This window comes from Fukomys damarensis, unplaced genomic scaffold (genome assembly GCF_012274545.1).
Source record: "Fukomys damarensis isolate Sample0158 unplaced genomic scaffold, DMR_v1.0_HiC HiC_scaffold_23, whole genome shotgun sequence".
NCBI lineage: Eukaryota > Metazoa > Chordata > Mammalia > Rodentia > Bathyergidae > Fukomys > Fukomys damarensis.
The window spans coordinates 51,021,841-51,037,984 of NW_022900935.1; the positions used below are offsets into that span (position 1 = coordinate 51,021,841).

General features: G+C 44.0%; 1 protein-coding gene across 5 annotated transcripts in view; it reads right to left on the reverse strand.

Annotated features, from left to right (window-relative positions):
* Positions 1-16,144, reverse strand: part of Pitpnc1 (phosphatidylinositol transfer protein cytoplasmic 1) — a 229,247-nt gene that overhangs the window by 105,739 nt on the left and 107,364 nt on the right. For all 5 annotated transcript variants that reach the window (XM_033767534.1, XM_033767533.1, XM_010616793.3 and 2 more), the window contains exons 3-4: positions 14,141-14,229; positions 12,884-12,891 (exon numbers count right to left, since the gene is read on the reverse strand). In XM_033767534.1, the coding sequence (XP_033623425.1) occupies positions 12,884-12,891; positions 14,141-14,229 (97 nt within the window). The remainder of the gene's footprint in view (positions 1-12,883; positions 12,892-14,140; positions 14,230-16,144) is intronic.

A 16,144-nucleotide genomic window follows, 5' to 3' on the forward strand; every position in this document is an offset into this window, starting at 1 on the left:
TTTTTTTCTTTGCTTTTTTTTTTTTTTTTTTTTTTTTTTTTTTTTTTTTTGATGAGGCCATTCCCAAAGTCAAGAGTTGATTTTCTCTCTTTTTAAACTGCTTTGGGGGGTGGGGGGCTGGAGGTGTAGCTCGGTGGTGGAGAATGTGCTTAGAATTCTGAGTTCAAACTGCATTACCAAGTAAAATAAAGAAATAGCTTTGTTCACATAATTTACCCACCTCGAGTGCTCAAATTAATGTTTCTTAGTATAGTCACAAGGTTTTGCAACCATGGCCACATCTAATTTGAGGACATTTTTACTACTCAGCAAAGCTTTACACTCATTATACTCATTCCCAGGTCCTCTCTCCCACCCCAGTACCACACTGTAAGCAACCATGACCCCGCTTTGCATCTCAAAGATTTATTTTAGATGTTTCATATAAATGAAATTATATAATATGTGGTTTTTTGGTCTAGCTTCTTGCAGTTCACATAGTATTTTCAAAGTTCACCTGTATTATAGAAGGCATTAGTGGTTCATTCCTTTTCTCTGGCAGGATAATGTTCTACCATGTGGTTACATTACATTTTATTTGTCCACGTGCACCTGACAGACATTTGTTTATAACACATCTACTTTTTTTTTTTTTGTACCAGAGATGGAACTCTGGAGGCAGGGGGCAGAACCACTGAGCTAAGTCTCCAGCCCCCCGGACATTTGTGTCTAGTCATTGGCTGCTGTGAATAATGCTGCCGTGGGCATTTTGGCTCAAGTTTTTGTGTTAAATATTTTCATCTCTCTTCGGTATGTACCTACAGTGGAGTTCCTAGGTATTGCGGTAGCTGTGCATTTCACCTTCTGAGGCGCTGCCAGAGGGCTACAGCGTTCCAAAGCGGCTGCGTCCCACCAGCGGTTCTGACAGTCCCAGTTTCTCCACATCCTTCATAGCACTTGTTGGTGCCTTGCATACACCTGAACCCTAGGAAGCTGTGCAAATACCTGTAGATCAAAACGATGACCAGTCAACGGGCCACATGTCCGGACGTGCCCCAGGTAACGATGACAATGACATTCCTCCTGCACTACGCTCGCTGGGTTCTATCTGAAGCGTTAGATACACACAAATTCATCGACTAACTCACTGGCCGGCGTGTACCGTGAGAATCCCATTTTACAGACAAAGAAGCAAAGGCACAGAAAGGTCCAGAGGTGTGCCCCAGGGTCCTACAACCAACACAGAGGAGCTAGGATTCCACCCAGGCTGTCTGGCTCTGCAGTTTGTGCTGTCCCCGCCACCTCAAGCAGCCTCTTACAAATCAAGAAAGCTCACAAGGGGAGCCGAGGTGAAACCCCGGTGGCAGTGATGGTGGCAACAGCACAGGTGAGCGCAGGTGTGTGTCCCCCAGTGACAGAAGTGCCGCACTGCAATCGCATCCAGAGTAGGAAGAGCTCCTCAAAGCATGCATCGCAGAAATGATTCTTCATTTAAGAAATCACGATGGGATTCCTTTAACGGCCAGCATATTCAAATACCACTATAATACAAGAATTCTCTAAAACTCAATTTAAATATGAAGGTTTAGGTTAATTTGTGTTACACACACGCTTTTAAAACCATGCTGCGAACTCCAGGAAGGGCACACCGTCTCAGGTGTGAGAAGGTATTACAAGTGAGCAAATGCATATCAGCTTCACTGTCTGTCCAATCGAAGACATGGAAACAGGCCCAGGCCCAGAGTTCAGTGGTACAGTGCGTGCCTAGCACGCAGGAAGCCAGGGCTCAATCTCCAGTGCTACAAACAAATGGGGAGGGGGATGGATCATAAAAACCATGGCATTAACCCAAAGTTTACCAATAGAAGGCAGCCTAAGTACACTGTGGAGGGTTCTATACCAACTAAAAAACCAAGGTATAAGCCAGGCGTGGTGGTGCATGCCTGTAATCCCAGCACTTTGGGAGGCTGAGCCAGAAGGATCGCTTTGAGTTTGAGACCAGACTGGGCTACATAGTGAGGTCCTGTCTCAAACAAACAAACAAAAATAAAAACAAAAAAAACAAGGTATAGGGCTGTGGAAGTAGCTCAATGGTAAAGCCCATGCCTAGCATGAAAAATGCCCAAGTTCAATCCCCAGTAACCCTCCACACACACACTTACACAGAGGAAAAAGGAGACTGCTATGTTTACAGCGAAACAGAGGAACAGACAACTAAACACTCACATGGAGGAGAGCAGAGGAAAGGACAAGTTTCTTTCATTTTCTGAGATAGACATTTAAAAGTAAATGCCTACTTTTTCGAGTAAGCAAAAATATATTCAAATCCAATAAAAAGTAGATGAATACATAAATGCTATCTCAAAGTAACTATATCATCTCTACAGCCACAACATTTTCCAAAAATTGTTACATTGTTAGTCCATTTTAATTAGGAGTATATTATAAACTGCACCATTAAGCAGATGAAGGACTTGCAACCGTGGTGAGTTTGGCACTCGCCACTTGGAATGGTTCCTGTCTCCCACATCACAGTTAATTTGTGGGCTTTCAGAACAGGATGGGGTCTGAAAGATGATGTGATCTAGCTCAGTCATTTTCAGTCTCCCTGTCTTCCTCTTTGTGCAGAGGACACACCCAGGGAATCAGGAGTGCGCAGCCGGGGACTGCTGAGCTGTGTCCCCGGCCCAAACCACTCTTTAAACGGCAGGAGAGCGCTTTCTCTAAACGTGGTATTACGCAGGGCCGTGATCAGTGGACGTGGAGCAGCCTGCGCAAAGGAGGACAGCCTGCAACGCACTCATTAGGACGAACCCTCAGCCCAAACACTGGATCCTTACTCCTAGTCACCAACCCAAGTCCTCCCGTGTCTGCGAGTTGCACTTTACATGGGGTTTGTAATCCAGAAAGTCAAATGGAAGAGCCAGGAAGCTGGCTTGGGGTGGATGAAGTATTTATAAGCTTTTCAAAAGATCATTTCCTTTTCACTTTGTCTGGGACACGGGATGTTCTCTTGCCACCTGGCTCCGACAGCATGCGATGCATGCTCCTTGCTATTAGTGAGTAGCATGCAGACCTGCCCTTCTCCCTGGTAGGGTCCCCTGAAGATCACATTGATTCTCCGGTACTAATACCCTGCATTATCATATTAAAAGTCCTCCAAGGCCATCTGGGGAATTTCAACTTGAGAGGGAACCACTGATAAAATTAAGATTTGAAAATGTTTCTACTTTTCACCAGCAGGACACTCACTTCCAGAATGTTCCACAGTGCTGGTGAGATCAAGTCAGAGTTTGGGGCTTATTATCTTCCTGAAGCTACAAAAGGTAAGTGGAAAGAGGGGTTGGAGCCACTAGGAAATAAATATGAAAAGTCAGTGTTGCTTGTAAAACATGAGACAGGGTGGTGAATATGGGCGTAGCAATAGGTGATATGCATTTTTAAACTTTTGAGCCAGGGTTTTGGTAAGTTGCTAAATGGTCCAGGCTAGGGCCAGGGAGGTACCTCAGTGGCACTGCACCTGCCTGGCAAGGGCGAGGTCCTGAGTTTAATACACATTACTTAAAAAAAAAACAACTGCCTAGGCTGGATTCAAATTTGCAATCTTCCTGCCTCAGCCTCCCAGAGTGGTGGAATTACAGATGCGTGCCACCGTGTCCAGCTTCTCTCCACTCTTTTAAATCTTCACAAGAAAGTTTTATCTTTTCATGTTGGGAGAAATCTTGCCCATACTTAGAAGGCAATCTATACATTTCTCTTTGGTTCACGGCAGATCCTCAGTCCATATGTGAACTTTAAGAAAGCGTATTCCACTCCCCCACCTGTTCAGATCTCAGCCGTCAGGCGGGAGCACTGCAAAGGAAATAAAGGAGGATATCTGGGGTTCCCTTCCTGTTGTGGGTTCTGAGTATGATGGGGACTTTACGCATAGAGAAAGCATGTGGTCTTTGTGACTGGATGATTGGGAAGAACTTGCCAAGAAGGCACTTTCAGAAAAATGAGAAAAGAAACCCAAGTGGAGAAAAAAGTAAAAAGGATTTTAAAGCCATGAGTAGAAGTGGGAGACAAGGAACTGCATGTACATAAGAGGCAGGGAAGAATCCGAGAATGACTTCCCAGATACACCGTGCACAGGAAGAGAAATGTGGCAGAAAAGAATGGTGGGCGGAGGGGAGAGAAAGGAGCCCGTGCAGGCGGGGCTGGGAAGGAGATGCACACAGCCCGCCCCTCCAGCCCCTCCAGTCCACAGGCTTAGCGGCAGCACCTCGCTGGGAAGCAAGGCCCATGAATGAAAGCACAGCTTCTGAATGGAGCATGGTCCATTCATAGGCACTTCTAGGAAGATGGAGCAGGGACCCTCAGTTCAGCGAGCGCAATCCAGAGCCGGACTTGTCAAGGCAGAAAGAAGGGAAGGATGTGAATGAATCCTGGCTGACGGTGGATTCACTATAAAGGCGAGACAAGAATTTCACAGGAAGGCTGACTACATCAAATGACACTGAATTACGTATAAAGAAATAGATGGGAATGAATCAGAGAGACTTCCTCAAAATAGGCAGGCATGTGGCCAGGTAGGAAACTTTCAGATGGCAAGCTTTCTCAGCTCAAAACGGTAAGAACCACCCTTCTTCACCGACTGGGAAAATTCTCCACTTCAAAAAACTACTCACTGTTAAAAATTTCACAATAGCAGTGTTAAAATGCCGAAGTGGAAAGATGGTTACATTCTTGTACCAACATCTGTCTAGATAAAAAAAAAAAAAAAGCTACATAATAGCATGCAGATCGGAGTATCGTGGTTACAAAGCTCAAAAGACCAGGGGAAACTGCACACACGCAAAATCCCAGCACTCTGGGAGGCTGAGACAGGCAGGTTGCACGTTTGAGCCCATCCTGAGTAATTCTTTTTTTTTTTGTTTTTTTGTTTTTTTGTTTTTGAGACAGGGTCTCACTATGTAGTGAGACTGACCTGGAACTCACTATGTAGTCTGGGCTGGTCTTGAACTCACAGCGAAACTCCTGCCTCAGCCTCCCGAGTGCTGGGATTATAGGTGTGCACCACCATGACTGGCTCATCCTAAGTAATTCAACAAAGCACTGACTCAATTTTTTTTTTAAAGGGCTTGGAAAGTAGCTTAGGATGAAGGCCCTATTTCAATTCCAGCAACACACACATGCACACACACACACACACACACACACACACACAGACAACTGCACTTTATTAAATAATTGAAATGTATTATTTTACTATGCCAATATTGTGTTCGATTTTTACAGAAAGAAATATGCTCCACAAAAGTCTTTCCAGTTGTATTGTTCTGCCCTCACCAACTTGTAGTGAACACAACACTATGTTAGGAAATAGTAGAAGAGACATCAAATCTCTACGTACTACAAGTGGAAAATAAGGAAAAAAAGGGGAATCTTCTAGTAAATCTTCTATTGAACGTTTGTCTAAAAATCTTTCTTCTGATGATTGCCCAATTTTAAAGTCATTGGGAGTGATGTTGAAAATGCAAACAACTCCAGTGTCCCGTCGTGGTGGAGAAGCACATCTTATCTTCTGTACTCACTCCTCAAAATGGCGGATAAATTCTTTCTGAAGTACAAAGAAGTGCTTGGGAGTAGCTAGATAGAGCAAGCGGAAAGGGGCTAACCTGAGGAGACAAACTGGCTGTTCAAAGCTCCTGCTTCACCAGGTACTAACTGGACAGGCGGCCGAGAAGGACACAAGTCCAGGCCAGTACAAAGGCTCAGGCAAGGTATGCTAGGCTAGTAAAGGCTCTGAGAAGTCTTGCAGTAATGAAATGTGTTCAACTCTGTATATGCATTCCCCTCCTGGACTGTTTGTGCGTCACCTTCAGTGGGAGTTACAAATGCTCCCAGACTGCTTCCATCTGAATCTCCTCTGGCATCCCGAGGAGTTTTGAGCCGATGACTGTTTCTATGACACCAGTCTCTTGCTATGATCTGTGTGCCACCATCTTTGCGGTGAGGGTCTTCTTCAGGCCTGTGCTTATTGCTGCCTTGTGACTCGGCTGGAGGACTGTTTGAACTAGCCCCTAAAATGTCCCTCCCTGATTTTCTGGCCCCGTTTTCACTGGGGGAGTACCAGGGATCAAACTCAGGACCTCACGCTTGCTAGGCAGGCACTATGCCTCCGAGTTAAATCCCCAGCCTTATGTGGCCCCATTTTAAAAGAAGGGTTACTTCCTTTGATTCAAAAAATTCTGTGTCACACTGTGTATTCAGGGCTAATTGTGATGGAGAGATAAGAGTCATTTCTTAATCAGCTAAGCTGTGTTTCCATGACCTCAAAGAAAGGAGACTTTCATTACCTTAGCTCACACAGTAGTTGAGATGGCTAGATGATTCTCTGATTTCTTTCCAAACATAACAATCCCAGGGTTCTGATTAATAAATATATTCTCCGCTGGCCTTGTCCCTGGTTCCCTAAGAAACTGGAGAAGGGAGAGAGGGTTGGAGCAGGATGACGGTCTACCTCAGAGTACGCATCTGCTCCTTAGACTACTGAGGGAGCAGATGAGGCCCAGATGGTGAGTGCGATTCCTATCCAAGACAGTTAGCTACTTTCAGAAAAATAACGCAGTCTTCCCGCTGCCGCTCCTGGAGAGATAACCCAAGTTCATCCTGGGTGACTGATGATGGATTCTTAATTGTGCACGGCCCTGATGCTGCTCACCGGGCTTATCTAAGCCAGCATCAACAACCCCGTCTCTCCTGGCAACTCAGTATGGTTTGAGGTTCTCATTACAGAGTCATTTCATTCTCCCTGCTCGATTACAATTTTGTTTTCATACTTCTTTCATGTAAATAATCAACATGTTGGACACCAGCGCACTGTTCCTTTCCCCCTTGTGGCATGGCCTGCCAATTTAGTTAACAGAAGAGTCTGTTCCATTTGTCATTGCCTCTTTCATAGAGAGAGGTGGGGATAATATGATAGAACTATAGCAATAGTATACGCCCACTGTATATTCGTACATTCTCGGTCAGTGGTGGCGAACCTCTGGCACGAGTGCCCATTCGTATCACTGAAAGGTTTAAAAGGTTTGCCATCTCTGTCCTAGGTCACTATTACCGACTCACTACGACTTAAGTTTTCAAATTCCTACAAAAAAGAAAAATCCTTCCCCCTCACATGTGATGACTGAGGCTGAATGGACGCCGGTGAGTTATGCTCATCTTCAATACAGAGTTTTTTTCAGCTCTCAAAAAACCAGAATCGACTCCCTACGTTGGAAGGCAGCCAATCTCCTGAGGCACGTTTCCTTTGTGACTTTACAAACTTCAGAAGAACCTGACTATTTGGAAGAACTGGTTAAACAGTCTGTCCTCTGGAAAACTGTCACTGTGTTGTCCTTTGTTTAGCGTATAATTAAGATTTTTTCCTATAACCGAGTTAAAGATATTTTTCCACTTCCTAGGCAAATGGCATTTCTGTGTAATTCTAAACACACACACGCAGTCCTGGTGATGAAAACGTGTTTATGTCTTGATAACTGAGATGACGTTGAAGCCCTAGATGACCCTCAATATAAAACTCTCTTGCCTGCTTTTTGTCACCATGGGGGCAGCGCAGGTCCAAGGGACAGACGGGCAGTCAGGCAGGGGACCCCAGTTACAGACGCGCTACTGCTGTGGGTGAATGCCTCTTCCCAAGCAGTTAGGAGTTTCCAGAGCCCTAGCGCTGTGTCTCTGAGGAAGGGCGGTGTGGAGACCCTGGGTGGGAATCTGGCACTGGGGATGTTTTCCTTTTGGGTATAGAACCGGAGATATGGGGCTTGGGAGAGACATCAGGAAGAGGTATTTGGGATTAAAGGATTGAGGGAATAAAGAGCTCAATTAAAAAGCATTTAGAGGGCCGGGGATTTAGCTCAGTGGTTCCATTGCCTACCTCGCAAGTGCAAGGTCCCGAGTTCGATTCCTGGTACAAACAAAGCAACAACAAGAACAACAACAAAACTGTTTCAAAGAGCATTTAGAGCAGGAAAGAAGATGAAGGCAGTTGAAAGCGTCTGTCGTGAAGCGAAAGAAGCAAAGCACAAAGGGTGGCCTCTTTAGCTCACGCTGTCCTGGGCAGAGCGTGAGACCACTGCTGAGTCCGTGACAGGGGTGGCAGCTTCAAAATGTGTGCTACAGGCCTGATGTGGTGGACCCGAAGCCAGAGGAGAGAAAGATCCGATCCCTAGTCACTGGGGAGAAGGAAAGCAAAGCCGTCCTACATTTGGGATGGAAAATAAAAGCGAAACGAGTCAGAAGGAAGGCGGCTTCCCTATGGAGAATTAAATCCAGACCTTGGCCTGACATTGAGCGCTCCGCGATCTGCCTTCTACAAGTCCTGGTGGCCAGGATCCGGCAGCAGCACCTGCCTACTGGGCCGGAGTAAGCGTGCGTGGGCTGAGTCGCACCCCGCCTCCATGGGTTGAGACCTGGACTCCCAGGGGAACAGCATATTTGGTGATGGGACCCCTGGAGGTAGGTGTAGGTGAGGTTATGAAGGTAGGGAAATCATGACGGGATTAGTGTCCTTATAAGACCGGAAAACTTGATTTCCATCCTTGCCATACAGAGAAAAGGTGACCATTTTCAAACTACTCAGAAAGCCCTCACCAGGAATGGAATTAGCTGGCACCTTGACATTGGACTTTCCAGCCTCCAGAACTGGGGGAAATAAATGTCTATTGTTTAAGCCCCACCCCCCAATCTGTTGGCCCAAGCTGACAGAGCAGGTGTCTGGAGGGGAGGAGCTCCACCATCCTTCAGGGCAGGTTCACTGCCACCTTCTTCCAGGGGTCTTTCTTTTTTTCTCCCAGATGACGCTTCTCTCGCCTTCCTACCACCCATGGATTGCACTTGAATGATAGCACTTAATACTTCACGTGTGTCTTCCTTGCAGTACTGACGGCTAATATTCATCAGCTCTGATTTAATTTTCCCTAACTCCGCCCCTGCTTATGCCAGTTCACAACCGGAGCCAATCCGAGGCCATAGGTACCTCCCCACTGCCCCACAGGGCACTTGGAGCTACTGTGGCAGGTCCACAGCAGGACAGGTTCTTGGCTTATACACTTCCTGTCTCTTCCCTGGCCATGGTACACTGGTGTGCCCCATCCTCATGACCTGATTATTGCCAAGATTGTTTCTGAGGTAAAATACAAGACCACGGACCAGAGCTGCCATTCAGAGAGCACTTAGCTTGCATGCGTGAAGTCCTGGGTTCAATCCCCAGCAACACGGACCACAAAACCCAACAAAATACGATAGAGGAGCACAAGGACCCAAGTTCGATCCCCAGTACCAAAACAAAAACAAATAGAGGAACCTTTTAGCAGAAAGGTTCTTGTGCAATATTTGGATATAGTTACACCAAAAATTATTTTCCGTTTATCTGAAAATTCAAATGTAACTAAACACCCTCTATTTTTTCTTCCAGAAGCTGACAACCTTAGCTCCCCAGCACCACGTGACTGAGCACCCTGCCTAAGACTGCTGTGTCCTGTTCTTGCTGATCTCCCACACCAATGACCACTGCCTTGTCCCTGAAATCCCAGGCCCTAACCCAGGGCCCAGCACTCTGCTTTTTACGCTGCAACTGCAGGACTCCCCGGAGCCATTTTTCTGCCCTCTGGTCTGAACCTCTGCCGAAAGCCCATCATGGCACTGCCTAGCCCAGAGTACACTTCTGGTGCCAGCCTGGTGCCACAGCTCGGTCCCCTCTGCCCTCCAGAAATCCCCATGAATTGCCGATGATCCCCAGGCTTGACCAGAAAGTCGGGCTATTTCGTCTAGATCGTGACCCTGCAGGGCCAGGGAGGACGGCTCAACGATGCCATCCAGCATCATATTTTGCACATTATGTAGGCTTCATAAGTGACTGCTGAACTCAGACTAAAAGACAAAGGTATGGACTGGGTAATGGGTAAGAACAGAAAATAAAATAGGGCCAGGGATGTAGCTCAGTGGTTTCAGCGCCTGCCTCACAAGCGCGGGGTCCCGAGTTCAAACCCTGGTACCAAATTCATTAATTAATTAAAATAAAATAAAATAAGGGCAGGATAATATAATGAGAGACCAACAACATATACTTTGAGTCAAACAGAAAAAGGTAAGAGACTATACAACTGTAACTTCTTTGTGTATTTGTCCCCAAATCATGTCAAACAAGAGGAAAATTATTTTGGCCTCTCTGGAAGTCTGACGAGTAACACAGGAATATGCAGGGGCATGACAGAAGTACAGCAAAGTCCCACAGAAATTCTCAGAGGAAACTAAGGCTCCCAGGAGGCTGGTCTGAAGTCTTTGGCATGCCGGAGAACTGTCTTTGGGGTTGGGCAGCCCCGAGGGGACAGCATTGTGCAGAGTCATATTTTAGGGCTTGGGCTATGCCTCAGTCGTAGAACACTTGCCTAGCATGCATGAGGCCCTGGGTTTGATCCTCAGTAGATAAAAAAAAAAAAAGCCATGTTTTCTTTCTGTTTCCAGAATGTCACACCTTCATACATATTCTTAAAAGACTAACACAATATCATCAAACATTTTCCAGACTTCGTTTCCCTGTTAATATTATCCATCGTGTCCACAATTTATGGAACTGTCAGTGGTACGGCCAAAGAATGCCAAAGGTTTTAGGACCAATCAAGGTAATTTAATTCTGAGGTTCACCAGACAAATACCTGCTTTTGTGTAGTCACATGACAAGCCTTCTCTTGTCTACATACGGATTGATATTTTGGATTAAAAGTCCAAGTGCAAGCTTTCAGTGAAGCAGGAAGCAGCATAGTATCAAGTATCACTAAAACAAAACAATTTCTTGGACAATTAGTACCTTCCGGTAGCAGCCCCATCTGCACGGAAGGGCACTAAGATCTCTTTGCGTGTGTGCTCCTGTAAAGCATTTGTGGTGGGGTCAGCTGCACTAGCATCGCCTGGAACACTCAAAGAACGTGCGTGGGATATTTACCTTGCACTCAGCTAGGATTTCAAGGGAATTATTTAACATAATCTTTATATCACCTTTATGAGGCAGTCATCACCTCGCCCTCACAAAAGAAGAAAGCGAGGTAAGCAGGAGGTAATGTGCCTAAGCTCTAATGCACAACAGTGCCTAATGGGCATCGGAGGCCAATTCCAATCCCAAAGTCCACCTCTGTGGTTCAGCGAGAAGGGAGCTGGGGGAAGCACTCAGCTGCCTTCTGTCCACACCCTGCTGCCAGCCTCCCGTGCTGTCCGTCTCGAGTTGGCCAGCTAGCCCCGGGCCGGCCTTGGCTTGCTGGGCTACGCTTGTGAAAATGACAGTGCCAGTGTGTTCTGTTCACATGTTGTCTGTGGCTGCTTTTGCAACAGTAGAAACTTACAAACCACAGAGCAGAAAATGTTTAAGGTACAGCCCTCTGCAGAAAATAATTTCCTGCCTCTGGGTCAAGATCATTGGATGCTTCTGCCAGTAGCTCTAAGAAGGAGGAATCTCCCCAATTTTAGAAGAGTTAACAACCTCAGAAAAGCTGAGCTGCTTGTTCTAAGCTGTGGGTTCCTGGATAATATCCTTTAAAATTCAGATTTTGCCATACAAGTGTAGCATTTTTTTTTTGACGCTAAGGACACTGGGCAAAATATGCTGTATATTTTCTTATTATTTCATAAAAGATAGTTTAATACTCAGGTATGATGGGATATAATTATCAATGGTCTTTCAGAACAAAAAGATTTAAGTAAAATTTGAATACTATTCTTTTTAAAAATTTTTTCTGTAGAGAATAGATAAGGATGTAACCACAGACCGGCACATGTTAAAAAAACTAATGGGGTACTTGCTGAGGAATTCCAGTCAGCAAGTTTCAGATCCAGAGAACACACAGGCCTATCTGACTCCAAAGCCCATGTTAGCCCATCTACCTATCTATCTATCTATCTATCTATCTATCTATCTATCTGTCATCAACTTGCATGCATTCTATCTTTCCATAATTTTTCACTGAGCATTTACTATGTGCTGAGTACTTAGCTCATATCAAGGACATGATGAATCATTTTCCTACATTTCTCTTACCATCACTCTCTTTTTCCTTCGGCTGTTTTGATTCAAATAAAAAATTCAAGTATCAGGCCAGGGATTTAGCTCATTGGTACCACCACCTGCCTCCCGAGTGGAAGGCCCTGAGTTTGATTCCCGGTACCCCCACAAAAAATTCAAATATCACAGATCAGTTAACCATTTTCTTATTATGAACATTTCACCTGTGAGCTACTGGGGAAAATAATCCAAATGAAAAACCACAACACAGTAATATTATAGAATATCTCTCTCTCTCTCAGTAATGACTTCAGAGACTTGCAGTACAAAGAGGCATTAAATTATCAAGGCACAAAGACTGCCCACTCCAGAATTCTGAACTCTCAATATGATTGTTTGCACATATGTCTTCATGGCTTTAAGGTCCTCTAATATATAAAACCCCATAATCTGCCAATAACTACTTTAATATTATGTTGCTAGAAATTGTTCTTCCATTATAGTGAACTACCACCAATAAAGCAGTCAAACTATTTAAAAATTACAAGCAAATTTAGCTCAGTGGTTCCTTGAAAGCGCAAGGACCTGAGTACCGAAAAAAAAAAAAAAAGAAAAATTACAAGCAAAAGTTAATTATGAGAGTGACTATCAAAGAACTTTAAGTTAACATTAATATTCTTGAACAAATCAGAACATTCAAATTATTGTATTATATATAACTATGTAATAGCCTACATTTAAATATTTGATTCAGAATTATTCCTCTTTTAAAAAAATTATTACACTGATAAGACAAGTACAAGAAATGTTCTAATTACTCCACTGATCATAGAAAGAGTATTTTTTTAAAAATTAAATGAAACTTACTGTGTATTCTGATTCCAGGTGTTCATTTGGAGAAGAGGGAAAAGAAAAAAGGAGAAAGAGCGATGATTTAGATCACACATGTGTAATACAAAAACACAAAGCTAACAACAACTGGTGAGCTACGAATACTAGTAAAAATGGGGTAAAGAAGCATTCCCAAAATTGGATTTTCATAAGTACTGACTGTCTTTACGTTTGCTCTTCACTTTTTTCACCTGACACTTCTGTGGTTGGGCAAATAAGGACAAGAAGACAAGATTCAATTAGCCTATAGGTTTGTGGCTAATTAAAAACCCAAGAGTTGGCATTATAAAAGCAGAATTAAAGACTAATTACTCGGTAGAGCATTTCATTAACCACAAAGAAAATCTTTTATGTGGAAAAGTAGCATTTATAACCCATACAAAGCGTTTGTCATGATGCTGACACGGGATCCCAAGTTTCAGTATGTTTGAGCGAAGGGACCAAACCTAAATTTTGAGTGGCCACAGTTTTCGGTACAGTATGCAATACAGAGAGTTTATTATCATTGCACTGGGGGAAAATGACCTTAAAGATTTTCTTATTGTCTAAGGGTAAAGGAAGTCATTGGGAGTAGAGAGACTCAAAAACTTTCTTTTCTTTTCTTTCTTTCTTTTTTTCTTTTTTCTTTTTTTGTTTTTTTTAGACAGGGTCTCACTATGTAGTTGAGACTGACCTGGAACTCACTGTGTAGCCCAGGCTGGTTTTGAACTCACAGTGATCCTCCTGCCTCAGCCTCCTAAGTGCTGGGATTACAGGCGTGCGCCACCATGCACGGCTTTGTTTCCTTTTTAATTTCTGTTTTGGTGTGAAGGGATGAAACTCAGAAGCATTGCACTGAATTACACCCCAAACCCTTTAAAAATTGTTTGCTGTTTATTACTCAGACAGGATCTCACTAAGTTGCCAGTACTGGGGTCAAACTTGCAACCCACCTGCCTCAACCTCTCAGTGCTGGGATTTCAGGCCTGTAATCAAAAGAAACTTTTACAAAATTTATAATCATTGTTCTTGGGGAACTATAAAACAAAGAAGTCAAAGTAAACAGCTTGTTTATTGACAAATCAGAGGGAAAAATAAGGAAAATAAACCTCTAGACCTGTAACTAAAAAAGATCTTTACCTTATTTTTTCTTTAGGCTCCCACAGGACCTTCATGGATAATCAGCCCTAACTCACAGAAATTCCACCGGGGCTGTGCCCTTGCATTCACTCTGTATGCTTCTGCTAGACTTACCTGTAATTGTGTAGGGATAATAGTTCCAAGCCTTCTCTGTCACATAAAATATTTTGGGGACCACAGCTCGAGCCCAACTAGGCAATTTGCTAAGAGGAAAGAAAGAAAGAAAAAAAGATGATTAGCGTCTGTTCAGAGCCTCACCGTGCTATTACATCTTTCTAGATAAATAGCTAGAGAAGTCAAGAAGAATTCTCAGGCATCTCTTCTTTCTGTGCTCATTTCTTTCCCATCTCTCTGGTCTTCGCTACACAATCAGCTGTTTCCTATTCATATTCATGTACTTTCAAAATTCATAAAGGCAGAAGGCTGCAGCCTGGTGTGGGGAAGGAGGGTCCTAGGGCTCTAAGCCTGTCCTTTTAGGTTGGATTTGCAAGATCATGAGAATTCGGGGCCCTTGGAGAGTGTAACCAAGCTGGCCTTGGACTTCTAGAAGTAGTATGTTGGAAATGATGATAGGCCAACTTGATTGGATCAATAAATGCCTAGGAGCTTGGTAAAGCATACTTTGGGATGTGACTGGGTGGGACATAGGGGCATGACCTTGGGTAATATACATGGTCCCTAGCAGGTTCTTCTCTGGCACTGTTCCCCTGCGCTGCTTCCTGGCTACCATGAACTAAGCATTTTTGTTTTGCCAACCTTTCCACAATGGTGTTTCTGCCTTTGAGCTAGGTGACCATGGGCTGAAACACTCCTCCTTTAAACTGTGGGTATTGGGTATTGTGTCTTGGAAGGAGAAGCTAACTGATACAGATGGTTAAGCCCAAGTGGGAAGGAAACACAGGCAAATGTTAGAGAGAGGATTGACCCTAACAGCCAATATGAGCTGCCATTAGAAAATAAACAAAAGCAATAAAGAGTAGAAATGCGGAGACAGAAAGAGGATATAAAACATGTGATGGCTGCAGAGGGTTGAACTGTGTCCCTAAAAAGGATATGTCTCAGCCAAGAATTTAGCTCAGTGGCGCCACTGCCTGCCTTTCAAGCTCAAGGACCCAAGTTCGATCCCCAGTACCCCCCACCAAAAAAAAAAGATACGTCTGCATCTTAACCTCCAGTGCCTGTGAATATGATTTCATTTGAAAACAGGGTCTTTGTAGATGTAATTAAAGGATCTCAAGATGAAATCACTCAATGATGCATTCTTATTAAAGAAAGGATAGAAAAATTGGGGATTCACAGGCACGCAGAGGAGAAACCACGTGAAGATAGCAGCAGAAATTGGGAGTAATACTGTTAGAAGAAAAGGAACACCAAGGATTACTGGAGACACCAGGAGCCAGGAGGGATTGCAGCACAGAGGCCCCTAAAGGGTACAACACTTCCAACACCTTGTTTATTTTAATTCCAGAACCGTGAGAGGATAAATTTGTGTCGTTTTATGCCACCCAGTTTATGCCACCCACCACCCAACTTTAAACTGTGGGTATTGGGTATTGTGTCTTGGAAGGAGAAGCTAACTGATACAGATGGTTAAGCCCAAGTGGGAAGGAAACACAGGCAAATGTTAGAGAGAGGATTGACCCTAACAGCCAATATGAGCTGCCATTAGAAAATAAACAAAAGCAATAAAGAGTAGAAATGCGGAGACAGAAAGAGGATATAAAACATGTGATGGCTGCAGAGGGTTGAACTGTGTCCCTAAAAAGGATATGTCTCAGCCAAGAATTTAGCTCAGTGGCGCCACTGCCTGCCTTTCAAGCTCAAGGACCCAAGTTCGATCCCCAGTACCCCCCACCAAAAAAAAAAGATACGTCTGCATCTTAACCTCCAGTGCCTGTGAATATGATTTCATTTGAAAACAGGGTCTTTGTAGATGTAATTAAAGGATCTCAAGATGAAATCACTCAATGATGCATTCTTATTAAAGAAAGGATAGAAAAATTGGGGATTCACAGGCACGCAGAGGAGAAACCACGTGAAGATAGCAGCAGAAATTGGGAGTAATACTGTTAGAAGAAAAGGAACACCAAGGATTACTGGAGACACCAGGAGCCAGGA